A 12412-nucleotide genomic window follows, 5' to 3' on the forward strand; every position below is an offset into this window, starting at 1 on the left:
TATATATTATATATGTATGTATATATGTATATATATATATATATATATATATATATGTATGAATATTTGTTATTCTAGAATAAAAATTATAAAACAATGATAAAAGACAAATGCAGACTACTTTGTTTTATCTTTTACCTAATTTTTCAATGGTGTATTATAAAAGCGAATTACGTCTGCTTGTATTACAAATGTTATAACAAATACAAAATATTACACAGCCACATCTGCACTACAAATACTACAAATGTAGCGCCCTCCCAATTAAACTTCGATTAACACAAGGTCTTGAAAGCAGCTTTGAATTTGAAACGGATATCTTTAGCAAGTGAGTTAATTCATGCAATAACTCATATTACGTACTCTTTACATTATACCTGTCCTCGAGATCTATTTGAATTCCCAGCCGAAGAAATGCTCAGTATTTCCACCTCACTGCCTCGATTAATAGGATGATACAATTGTGGTAATCGCCCAAAACAAATGTTCTTTTGCAATCTGATATTATATTGCCAGAGGCGTTACCAATTGGAGATACAATCTTTTTTGATAATAGGCGTTGTTCGAAACAATTATTAGTCACGTGATTTTATACATGGACACTTGTTGTCGATGTGTATTTTATTATTTCTGTTATTATTTCTCGTTTCAATATCATATGAATTTAATGTCACACTTGCTTGTTTTGTTTTATCTGTTAATCGTTGTGATGATTTGTGCATTAGTGTAGGCACATTAAAGTTATCATGAGGCAGATATACAGATGGATCTTTGATTATGACGCCATTGTACTCTAAATGCTGACATCAACGATTTACTTACTGACACACACCCACCTACTCCCGAACAACACACACACACACACACACACACGCACACACCTCTGTGAAGAAACGTAACAAAATGCTACTGGGTCCTGGCTTACAAAAGGCATATGCTAACATCCAAAGACATAGGTTGACAGGTGAAAAAAGGAAGCAAAAGGACAGGTTCAACAGACTCAAGGTCTAAACAAAGGGAAAACGCACAGGACATAAAACAACAAGACATCAGAAATACATATAAAACTCTTATATATAAATACAATAATTAATTTAATAAAATAAAATAGAAAAATTTGGAAAGGAGACATAAAAATGGAAATAAAAGCCGTCGAGGGTTTCGCAGTGCACACCTTCCAGCAAACACCAGAAAAAATATTGATTGTTTTTACTTTATTGTTTTAAGTGTTTATATATTATTTTGTTATTATCATATTTATTTCAATTTATCGTATTTGCTTTTTCTTACTTTGGCCAGTGGCCCCTGCTGCACCAGTCGCGACTCGACCTTTGTGGATGCGACACAACATCTGCTGGCATAGCGCCAACTCCATCAAGCCACATGTTCAAACAGTGCGTAAAAACTGCCAAACGATATCGAGCCACGACCGGTGCAACAGTTTTCCAATTTTTAAAATTATTTTATTTATTTTTATTATTTTTTGAATACCTTACCTTATTTATTGAAGTACATTGTACCTAATTTGAATCTTATTGCAGTAACCGCTGCTACTATGGGATCGGATTCATCACTAGTCACCAAGTGCAAGCTCGGTGGTCTAGTGGATAAGACGAAAGGCTAGATACCTTGAAGTCGTGGGTTTGATTCCCACCCGAATCACTTGCGATTTTTTGGCTAGTTAGGTTGACAGGTGAAAAAAGGAAGCAAAAGGACAGGTTCAACAGACTCAAGGTCTAAACAAAGGGAAAACACACAGGACATAAAACAACAAGACATCAGAAATACATATAAAACTCTTATATATAAATACAATAATTAATTTAATAAAATAAAATAGAAAAATTTGGAAAGGAGACATAAAAATGGAAATAAAAGCCGTTGAGGGTTTCGCAGTGCACACCTTCCAGCAAACACCAGAAAAAATATTGATTGTTTTTACTTTATTGTTTTAAGTGTTTATATATTATTTTGTTATTATCATATTTATTTCAATTTATCGTATTTGCTTTTTCTTACTTTGGCCAGTGGCCCCTGCTGCACCAGTCGCGACTCGACCTTTGTGGATGCGACTCAACATCTGCTGGCGTAGCGCCAACTCCATCGAGCCACAGACCCACACGTTCAAACAGTGCGTAAAAACTGCCAAACGATATCGAGCCACGACCGGTGCAACAGTTTTCCAATTTTTAAAATTATTTTATTTATTTTTATTATTTTTTGAATACCTTACCTTATTTATTGAAGTACATTGTACCTAATTTGAATCTTATTGCAGTAACCGCTGCTACTATGGGATCGGATTCATCACTAGTCACCAAGTGCAAGCTCGGTGGTCTAGTGGATAAGACGAAAGGCTAGATACCTTGAAGTCGTGGGTTTGATTCCCACCCGAATCACTTGCGATTTTTTGGCTAGTTTTTGGGGACATACTGAGTGTTCGGTACGATAACACGCCAGGTAGGGCAAAACATCACCCCTATAATTTGAATCTTATTTTGAATTCACATTCTATAAGGCATTTGTAGTCTTTAGTTTCATTTGGTGCAGTATGTGCCCTCCTGGTTAGCGTCCCATTTAGGCCTACTTTCCGTCAGTTCTCCTTACCTTCAAGAATATAGCTGATGAAATCCAGCGAATATTTCTTTTGAAAATAAAAATATCGTTCCATTGCCTGGTTAATAATGTTCATTTGCAACATCTGGTCTGCATGATTACAACTTGATTTATTGAGACACACCTCCACTGGACATAATTAAAAATATGGTGGCAACATTTATCATAAGTTTGCAGTCGTCGATAGAGGGCCATAAGCTGAAATGTTATATCAGTATAGAATCATTATAGCGTGGAGGAATTAGTTTATTGTACATCCGCTGCAGACGCCGTCTTCAAAGCCGGTCGCATGTATGTCAAGCTCCAAGCTTAAGAATCGTTGACCCACTAGGTCTTTTTCCCGTACCATCCGATAAGTAAAGACACAATGAAGAGGATCCGGAGACATTAAAGGATAACAAATAATAATAATAATAATAATAATAATAATAATAAATTTATTAATTTGTATTCTTGAAAATCATCAAATAGATTGAAAGGTTGAATCTCAAAATGTCTCTGTTGAATCTCAAAATGTCTCTTTTCAGAGTTAAAATAGCATATTGAAAGTCAATCACATTGCAACAAAATAAAATTCAAATTGGCAAGAAATTATACTATTTAAAATTCACATTAATCAGATCGGCAACAAGACAGTAAGACTATCAATTAAAGGCAATAATAAAGGGAAAAAAAAGATTTTTTAGAGATTTTTAAAAAACATCTACACTTACCTTACTTGCTTTCGGTAAAGATAGTTTAGGGGCAGCATATTCAAGAGTACTGTAGCCTAAAGTGACTTAAGTGCGATGCGACAACCAGGACAGCTCAATTCTGTGTCATCTTTACAAATCTAGTGGGGCTCCAGGTGCCCCACAGTGATGAGTTGACTTAAATATTCCGAGCAAAAAACATAAACATTTTTGTAGGTCATGAAAAGAATTTTTTAATTTATTCTGAACCTTACAGGAAGCCAATGAAAGTCAGTTAATAAAGGTTTGATATGACGAAAGTTATGTTTGTTACAAACAAGTCGAGCAGAAGAATTCTCCACACGTTGAAGTTTATTTTTAAAAAAAGTGTCTGGAAGGCCATATAGAAGGTTGCTGCAATTGTCTAAAAAGTGGCTAGATATAAATGCGTGAACCAATGTTTCAGTACATTCTCTAGTAATATATTTCCTAATCCGTTTATATTAAGTCAAAAACAAAGATATCCACATGCAGTTAATGTTTTCTTGATGTGAAATATTTCTTCTTTCTGGATATCCAGACTGGTGTTTTGACAAGGTAAAGTCAACAGTCAACAGGGAAAAAAACAAGGTTAGTGTTGCTCTACCATACGTCCCAGGTCTCACTGAAAGATAACGAAGATCATTCAAACAACATAATATCAACACCTTCATCAAACCGAACAACAAGTTAAAAGGCACCCTTGTTCACCCAAAAGACCAAATTCCAAAAGAACGTCATTGTGGAGTTGTATATAAAATTGGATGTTACAATTGTGATAAAGTATATATTGGCGAAACTGGAAGAGCATTGGAAGTGAGGATTGATGAACACAGGATTGATGTTACAAACAATACACCAGGCATTAGAACCAGAGCATCAAGGAACTCTCGGTCCTCTATCACCCACAAATCGGCGATTACAGATCATGTCATTGCTGGAAACCATATTCCAAATTGGGTCAACACACAGATATTAGATAAAGAACCACACACGGTAGCTGGAAAAATCAAAGAATCACTATGGATACGCAAAACTAGCAACAACATTAATCGGGATCAAGGAGGACATGATCTCAGCCACATATACGATGATTTACTACGAAGGCCAACAGTAGAGCTGGCAACAAATGGAGGGGGGGGGGGGAACCAGCGAAAAGCTGACGTAAGAACTTGCATGCAAGATCACCGAAGCATGAATGACGTCACTGTAACAACAAGGCGTCATATGCGTGATCAAGGCTACCGAAGCTAAGTTCCGTTTCTTATAATTGGCTTATCTTCAAAGAACTACAACTCTAATTATATTTTAACCATTTGTAATTTGTAATTTACATTTTTAATGAACTTTACTCTGAATTTCATATTGTTGATTGTTTTATGAGACAAATATGAATGAAAGAATATAGACCTATATAAATTTAAAACCGAATTATTATCTCTGATCCCTAAATGCATACGTTGATTTGTTTTGTAGACTCGACAAGAAGTTCTCAGACAAAATGTTACTTGTGATATTTGCAGCGGTTCTGGTCCAAGCCTTCATCCCGATGCATGGTGGCTCGGCTATCTGTTGCCCAGAATATTGGACAGAGTACCGCGGCAACTGTTACCGAGTCTTTGGCCAGGCGTTAACCTGGCAAGACGCCGATAATTACTGCCAGTATTCCAGCGGCGCCCCTCGTGGAGCCGCTCATCTTGTTTCCCTTCATAGCCAGGGTGAATCTAATTTCGTCAAGAACTTGTGGAACACAATCACTGATAACAAGGTGGTAGAAGCCGTCTGGAGAAACATGTACTGGATTGGCCTAAATGACATCTACCACGAGGGAAGTTTTGTATATTCTGATTACTCCAGCTACGACTTCAACAACTTCCATGCTGGCGAACCAAACAACAGTGGAAATCAAGACTGTATTGTGGTTTGGGATTACCAAAAAAACGGCAGGGCAACTTGGGATGACCAACAATGCTATAACAAACATGCTTTCGTATGCAAAATGCCAAAACATTAATAAAATGTCAGCCTTAAACACTGTTTTTTATCTACGTTGTTTGTATTCATAATTAAATACAGAAATTGCAAAAGACGTGAAAATGGCCATAAGTGCACAATACTGTAAACATTCTCTATGTTCTAAAAACCACAAGCCAAGTGCAAATATTGTAATTGAATACAGTTTTTACCAATAAAGTTGAATGAAACTAATAAATTATCAGTTCATTGATTATGTTATCTATGTATTCTCTGTGTACTCTACCGCACAGTCGTTCGTGATACTACCTGCATCGTTATACACATCTATATACAATATGAATTTCTAGTATTATTAGAGAATGTGATAAAATCCCCAGAAATCAATCACTATAGGCCTAAATCAATAATATTTTTTTGAAATGTTATTAATCGATGTTTGCTCTTCTGACGCTTAGTACTGAGTTAAATGCTCCCAAAAAAATCTCTCAAGATTCGGGTGAGAATCGAACCCACGACCACCAGATAACTAGTCTGGTGTCTTAACCACTCGACCACCGAGCTTGCGCTTGGTGGGTGATACCCAAGTAGCAGCGGGTATTGCAATGCTTTTCTGATGGCGTTTTGTGTGTACAGTACTATAACACGTCAGGCAGGGCAAACATCGATTCATATTATTTCACCATCAAAGGAATCTTCATGATGTTAATAAGCTGGAACTACATAATATAATTAATATAAATAATTTTTCCACATCAAGTACTATATTGTCCAACATGCGGATAATTAGCCGTGTGTGCATGTTACACGTTACATGTTTCCATGAAATCGCTACGCGCCATCGCCGACAATTCGGCCATGTTGATTGGTCTGCCGAAGCGGAGAGTATTTCCGATTGTGTCGGGGACTACCTTGCAGTGTAACGATTGGACTAAAACTATTGTGAGGACAGTGTCGAAATTTTATGGAAACCATGCTTAAATTGTATTTCCCAGTGGTAATGAATAGTCTTATCAATCTATCGTGTGAACACACCCTGTAATTTGGAGGGAAAAAATGTTAAACATTTCCTGACAAAAAAAAAAATATTTTTCCGACGACGGTTAACGAGTTTTGTAATCCCATAATATGAAGGGGTTAATCATCCATCCATCCATCTGAACAATACCCAGCCGCCGGGGCGGCCAGCCCAGCTGTCGAGCAACGCCCCGAAGATTTAGGCCTCTAACTGGGATTTTTTTTCCCGAACAATTCTCACAGGCCATGAGTGCCATTTTCGGACATCTAGAGGTTCCCTTTTATTCTTAAAAAAAATTGTCAAGGTTGGGACTGAGGTAGGTATGGAATCACTGTCAGAGATCTTGGACCCCTCATCGGCGAATCTCTCGTGCCGCCACTGATGTGCACCCATTTGAAATTATCATAATACATATCAATACAACGGTTTAAGAAATTCGACGATTGATATACATAATAATCATAGACTGGAACTATATCAGCCAATTATGGAATTTAAAATCATTTGAATTGTCTTAAAATAAATGTAGTTTTACTTTAAACTCAACCCAGTATCATCAAAAGTCACATTATAGTCTATTTTGAAAAATAACGAATTTGGAATTAATGGTTTAAGCTGAAAATTATGGTTCTGGTCCTGGTACATTACTACTCCAGAAGGGGTGTATATGGGAGGACTGGTGGCCATCTTGAACAGGCCCTTAGGCAGGAGTATCGATGAGTTTGGGAGTATTTTTGCGGGCGAAGGGAGCTTAGACTGGGGCCACCAAGGGCCTCAATGGCGAATTCAAGGGAGTCGAGCTAAATCTTAAAAAATTATTATTCAAAAATGCCATTTTGAGGTGCCTTAATCATACAAACCATGGAGAGGGGAGGGGCTGAGGTGGTACAGACTCAGAGCACTTATAGGAGTGCTGGAGCCTAATTCTATTTAAATTTTCCATTCTTTTGGGTGTTGTTAGGAACCTAAATACCGTACATGCCGGTAGTGTTCAGTTCATATGGATCAATCTGCGTTCACTGGAGCTACCGGTATCAAATTATAAATTTCCAAAAGAAAAGAAAAATCGTACCACAGTTATTGTAAATCATCGGTTACGAATAGAGCTGGAAATTGAAATGTATTGCATTTTGCTGCAATTGGGAACGAGTTTTAGTGAACAGGTTTAAAAAAGTGGACCTTTTTGAAATGTGTGTATGTGGGGGGGGGGGGGTGGTGCGCAGCCTCCGCTCTCTGCAACACTGCCTACGGGCCTGTTAAATTTGAAGATCAAAACTAAGCCAAATCATCAGACCGACATCAAATGAGAAATTATTGAACGCACAAAACCCCCAAAACCAGGCCTAGGCCTATGCAGTGGGCTGGTCATTGAAAATATATAATTTTCAAAATGGCTACACGGCAGCCATTTTTGATATTGTGCTCTCACATACAGTATTTCGCCCACTCTTTTGCAAGGGACACACCCTGCACTAATGTTTTGTTTAACGAACATAATTATTATGAAATCCTCTACGCTTACCGAAGTGACCCAAAATGAATATCTTGAATCTGATTCGATAGTGATAATAATAAGAACAATACTGTAGGCCTATATTATAAATGAAATTGTTCTTGGAATTACAGGAAAGCAGTAGGCCTGAGTGGGTGACAATTGAGTGAAGTGTTTTACACGCATAACCATATGTATGTAAAGATGTTAGATGTTTTAAGATAGCAGTTACAAGAAATATATGCACTCAAACACCTTATGGATAAACAAAAGCGGATTGTTCTCAACCGACATGTGGCTCAGTTTAGGACAGATAGTTCGGTCTAAATTTTCAGCTGAGACGTAGGAAGAATTGCATGATGTTTCCTACCGATTATTTGTAATGCTACCTTGGTATTCTCTTTATATTTCTTTGAATATTGTTTTTATTTACGATAATATCACCATTAACTGGATACGTACATAATCAAACTTCCTCCTAAATTCTACTAGGCCTATTATTTCTCTTAATATAAAACGATCCCTTTTAACATAATAAGGTAAGGTTCGAAACGTCTCTGGTCTCACAGGCCGGAGTGCACGTCTCTCTTTCTTTGGTGTTTGGGCCAGACAGACTGTGCATGAAGGCTGTGGGGGTGGGGGAGGGGTTGCCACTCCTCCCGCACATCAGTCTGTTTTACCTTCCAAGTAGAGAGACAAAGGTAGATAAAATGTCTTGCTTAAGGACACAAGCGTCTTGCATATTCCCCGACTTCAAGATCGAGTGTCCGAGCAGGCAGCAATAATTGCGCCAACTGATTCTACTTTTGACAGGCTATACTGTTTTCTGTAGAAAATATTGGACAAATGTTTTTCCTGATTTACAGACTTCTGACGAAAAATTATGTCTGTTTACTTGATTGCCTACCAAGAATATTGGTTTAGGCCAAGAAAGTAGAAATCATGGTTGTGTCTGTAACACCGTGGCGACGAAAATATTTACTTTTTTTTCAATTGCCAAGTTACCGTAAATCGTAAAAAGGGAATTCAAATGATGATATTTTTTTTCAACTTGATGCAGATAGCCTAATAGACTATTAAATAATCTGTAAAATCTTAAAATTCAAATTTTAAAAAGAAAATGTAATGCGTTTAAATTGGAGAGAAATTAAGTAACACACCATGAGATCAATTATTGCTTATTGTGTCATAAAATTAATTCTGTTTTTCTTTGCCCACTACTAAGAATAATTTTGGCTAACATTAACTATCATGAGTCGGATGTCGAGGAAAAGCTCTCACAGTGCAATACTTATTTTACAATGTCTGCAGGTATTATGGACGATTTAAGGAGACCTTCATGTTCACTTGATCTACTTCTACAACGATCCTATTATCTAAAACAGCTATAAAAGGGCACGAGGAATAGGACATGTTTAAGTTACTGGGAACCGTCATCAGAGACGAACTCAACAGCAGCGCAACCGTACTAGGAAAGGTGCTTGTGAAATCCGTCAGAGACGAACTAGACATCGGCAACGCAATTTAACGCTTGCTTTTTAAATAACTGGTACGTCTTTTTTTAATTATTAATATTATTTACCGGTATTTATTTATTTATTCGATTTTACACAGGTAAATACCGTACAGCACAATAAAATAACAGTGTGATAAAGTTGCCGGTGAAGGAAAAAGGCCAACAGGTGAACAAAAGCACTTTTGATCAATGCCGTAGCCAGGATTTTCAAATCGTGAGGGGCAATATCAGGGTGGACCCACTTTACGCGTAAATTCAAATATTGTGGACACAGTTTGTTAAAAAGTTGATCCACTCTACGCAAAAATCTGAGAAATCTGGACTCATTTTCTAAAAAAAATCACCCATTTTAGGCCAAATATCAGAAATCTGGACTCATTTCGAATAAAATTGCATATTTTGGACCCATTTTAAAAAATGTGGACACATTCTTTGTGGACCCATTAGAAAAATTGTGTGGGACTGTCCCAATAGCTGGCTACGGCATTGCCTCTGATAGCAGATAACAAGGTAAACAATCTAGGATATAAAATTTTAAAATGTAATACTAAAATTTGTAAAATGGAACTGTGAAGGCCTACATAAAATAATAATAAACAATCTTAATACGAAACATTAATAGTCAAAAATTTAAATTGGCACAGGGACAACATGGCAGCCAGATGCAAACTTTATTTAACATTGAACTTTGGCAAAAGCATCATTATATAATAAGATATACTAACACAATAAATAATTATTAACAACTTAGTGAATTATAGTGAGTACCATAAAAGTTGGTATTTTCGACTGTTTACATTAGGCTTGTGTTCTTTAGCAAAATAATTGACATTTTCATGGATTTTGATTAATCCTAATAAGAGATTGATTTCGCTAGAATAAGAGCCAAATTATTTGGTGAAAACATCATTACCGGTACATAACATCTATATTTTATATAACGAATAATAAATATTACCAAGTACATTATAATTAGTACCATAAACGTTTGTATATTCGAAGGTGCTTAGATGGTTCACCTGTTGGTTTTTCCCGTCTCAGGCAACTTTATCGTATTGTAAATAGGCCTATACTTTATTGTTTATTTGCCAGTGTAAAGCGGAAAAAATAAATAAACAATAACATAAAATAACATTAGGCTTATCTTCTTTACTAAAATATATGACATTTTAAGTCCATGTTTTCTTACTTCATATTAGGGCCTGTTCACATGGTATCATGTTTTACCAACTGTTTATTACGTGGTGTCCATATTAAATTTTTTAAAAATAGATATATAAAATTCATCTAAAGAGTAAAAAGCCAGGAACTCACTGCGTCGTACGACCGTCCTACGACAAATCCAACTCCGCTCCCCGTGAGCTGTAGACGGCGCGACGATACCTTCTGTTGATTGTTGGTGGCAGTCTGAACGGATCGTCATTAAAAATTATCCCGTTGGTTGCGCGCGCGTCGTGGCGTTGCGATCCCCCTAGAATCGTTCGCGTCGGCCGACGACCGTCGGGCACGAGTGTCCGGCTTAAGATATATTTATCTTTAATCTGTACCTTTTTGGATTGAAAAGAGAACCACATGGTCGAAAAAAGATGACTCTTAGTGTCTATACGATAAACTGCATGTGCCACTTGATAATAATGAGCCCTTCATGATGTTTACATTACTCTAAAGTTTACCAAAAATGCGAAAACAGTTCCGCACAACTGATGATATTATTTAATTAATGCATCGTTCTTCTTTTTCAGACTCTAACAACGTTTGAAATGTTGGTTTTGGTATTAGTAGCGGTTCTGGTCCAAGCATTCATCCCAATGCATGGTGGCTCGGCTTGGAACTGTTGCCCAGAATATTGGACAGAGTACCGCGGTTACTGTTACCGAGTCTTCGGCCAACCGTTATCCTGGCAAGACGCCGATAAATACTGCCAGTTTTCTAGTGGCGCCCCTCGTGGAGCAGCTCATCTTGTTTCCCTTCATAGCCAGGCCGAATCTAATTTCGTTAGAGATTTGTGGATTACAGCTACCGATTTCAGGGTGCGAGAAGCCGTCTGGAGAACCATGTACTGGATTGGCCTAAATGACATCTACCACGAGGGAAGCTTTGTATACTCTGATTACTCCAGATTCGATTTCAACAACTTCCATGCTCACGAACCAAACAATCACAACGGAAACCAAGACTGCATTGTGGTGTGGGATTACCAACACACCCGCAGGGCAACTTGGGACGACCAGCAATGCTATAACAAGCATCCTTTCGTATGCAAAATGCCAAAACATTAATAAAAATTGCATCTTCACTATGATTTACGTTGTTTGAGACTAAATTAACTAAATCGAATGCAAAATTTGTAGTAAATTTCTACAAGAAAAGTGTGATTACGTCAATAATAAATTGAAGCTAAAAACGGCATTTACCAATAAATATGATAAGGAGTAATAAACTAATTACTATTAGTAAATCAATTTTGTTATTGCCTTGTGTATTGTCTCCTTGTCACTATGATTCAGTCCCACATTACTTAGAAGCCCTGTCCAGACTATCAAACGTTATTTGACAAAAACATGTGAGGTGTCTAAATGTCATGATGACATCACATCATGACCATATATAGGCACATCATGACTATATATGGGCATACAATAGTTATTTTGTCAATGAAAATTTGATAATCTAGACCTTTAAGCCGGGCCAGACGGATTTTTTTTAATGACAATTCGCTCAATCAAAGAGAAAAAGGAATATACACGTCCAATAGTTTCAAAATAGGCCTACATTACGTCAGGTTTCTTGTCATCTCAAGGCTTGATTATGCTAACTCACATTTATACAATTCCTAAGCTAAAGATATATCCGACGTTTATAATCACTTCATAACAGGGCTGCCAAAATCATCTTTCAAGCTCGAAATTTGGCCATGTCACACCTCTCCATTGACTTCCCGTTTCTGATCGTCTCAAATTCAAAGTTATTTTCATTACCATCCCTTATGGAACGAACTACCTAGTGAATTCTCCAACCTTGAAATTTAACACTTCAAAACTTTTTTTTTCAATCTTTTCTCTAATAGCGCTGAACAAATGGATAAT

General features: G+C 36.9%; 3 protein-coding genes across 3 annotated transcripts in view; 2 read left to right on the forward strand and 1 right to left on the reverse strand.

Annotated features, from left to right (window-relative positions):
* The window catches only part of LOC117104605, an 11287-nt gene extending 8532 nt beyond the window's left edge, over nucleotides 1-2755 (reverse strand). Inside the window, exon 1 of the mRNA XM_033245452.1 lies at nucleotides 2608-2755. Coding sequence (XP_033101343.1) covers nucleotides 2608-2701 — 94 coding nt within the window. The 5' untranslated portion in view covers nucleotides 2702-2755. The remainder of the gene's footprint in view (nucleotides 1-2607) is intronic.
* A 2023-nt stretch (nucleotides 2756-4778) lies between these two features.
* Nucleotides 4779-5534, forward strand: LOC117104642 (echinoidin-like). The gene has a single exon (XM_033245522.1). It carries the CDS (start codon nucleotides 4828-4830, stop codon nucleotides 5338-5340), a length of 513 nt encoding a protein of 170 aa, XP_033101413.1. The 5' UTR covers nucleotides 4779-4827; the 3' UTR covers nucleotides 5341-5534.
* Nucleotides 5535-11134: 5600 nt separating this feature from the next.
* Nucleotides 11135-11605, forward strand: LOC117104693 (echinoidin-like). The gene has a single exon (XM_033245575.1). The coding sequence runs from the start codon at nucleotides 11135-11137 to the stop codon at nucleotides 11603-11605; it is 471 nt and encodes a 156-aa protein (XP_033101466.1).
* The last annotated feature ends 807 nt before the right edge of the window (nucleotides 11606-12412 follow it).

This window comes from Anneissia japonica, unplaced genomic scaffold, assembly GCF_011630105.1.
Source record: "Anneissia japonica isolate Jap-2015-1 unplaced genomic scaffold, ASM1163010v1 scaffold287712_len2945570_cov188, whole genome shotgun sequence".
NCBI lineage: Eukaryota > Metazoa > Echinodermata > Crinoidea > Comatulida > Comatulidae > Anneissia > Anneissia japonica.

What these genes read in the sequence shown, in the direction of transcription:
- LOC117104693 (XM_033245575.1), top strand. Translation starts at nt 11,135, where the DNA reads ATGCATGGTGGCTCGGCTTGGAACTGTTGCCCAGAATATTGGACAGAG.
- LOC117104642 (XM_033245522.1), top strand. Translation starts at nt 4,828, where the DNA reads ATGTTACTTGTGATATTTGCAGCGGTTCTGGTCCAAGCCTTCATCCCG.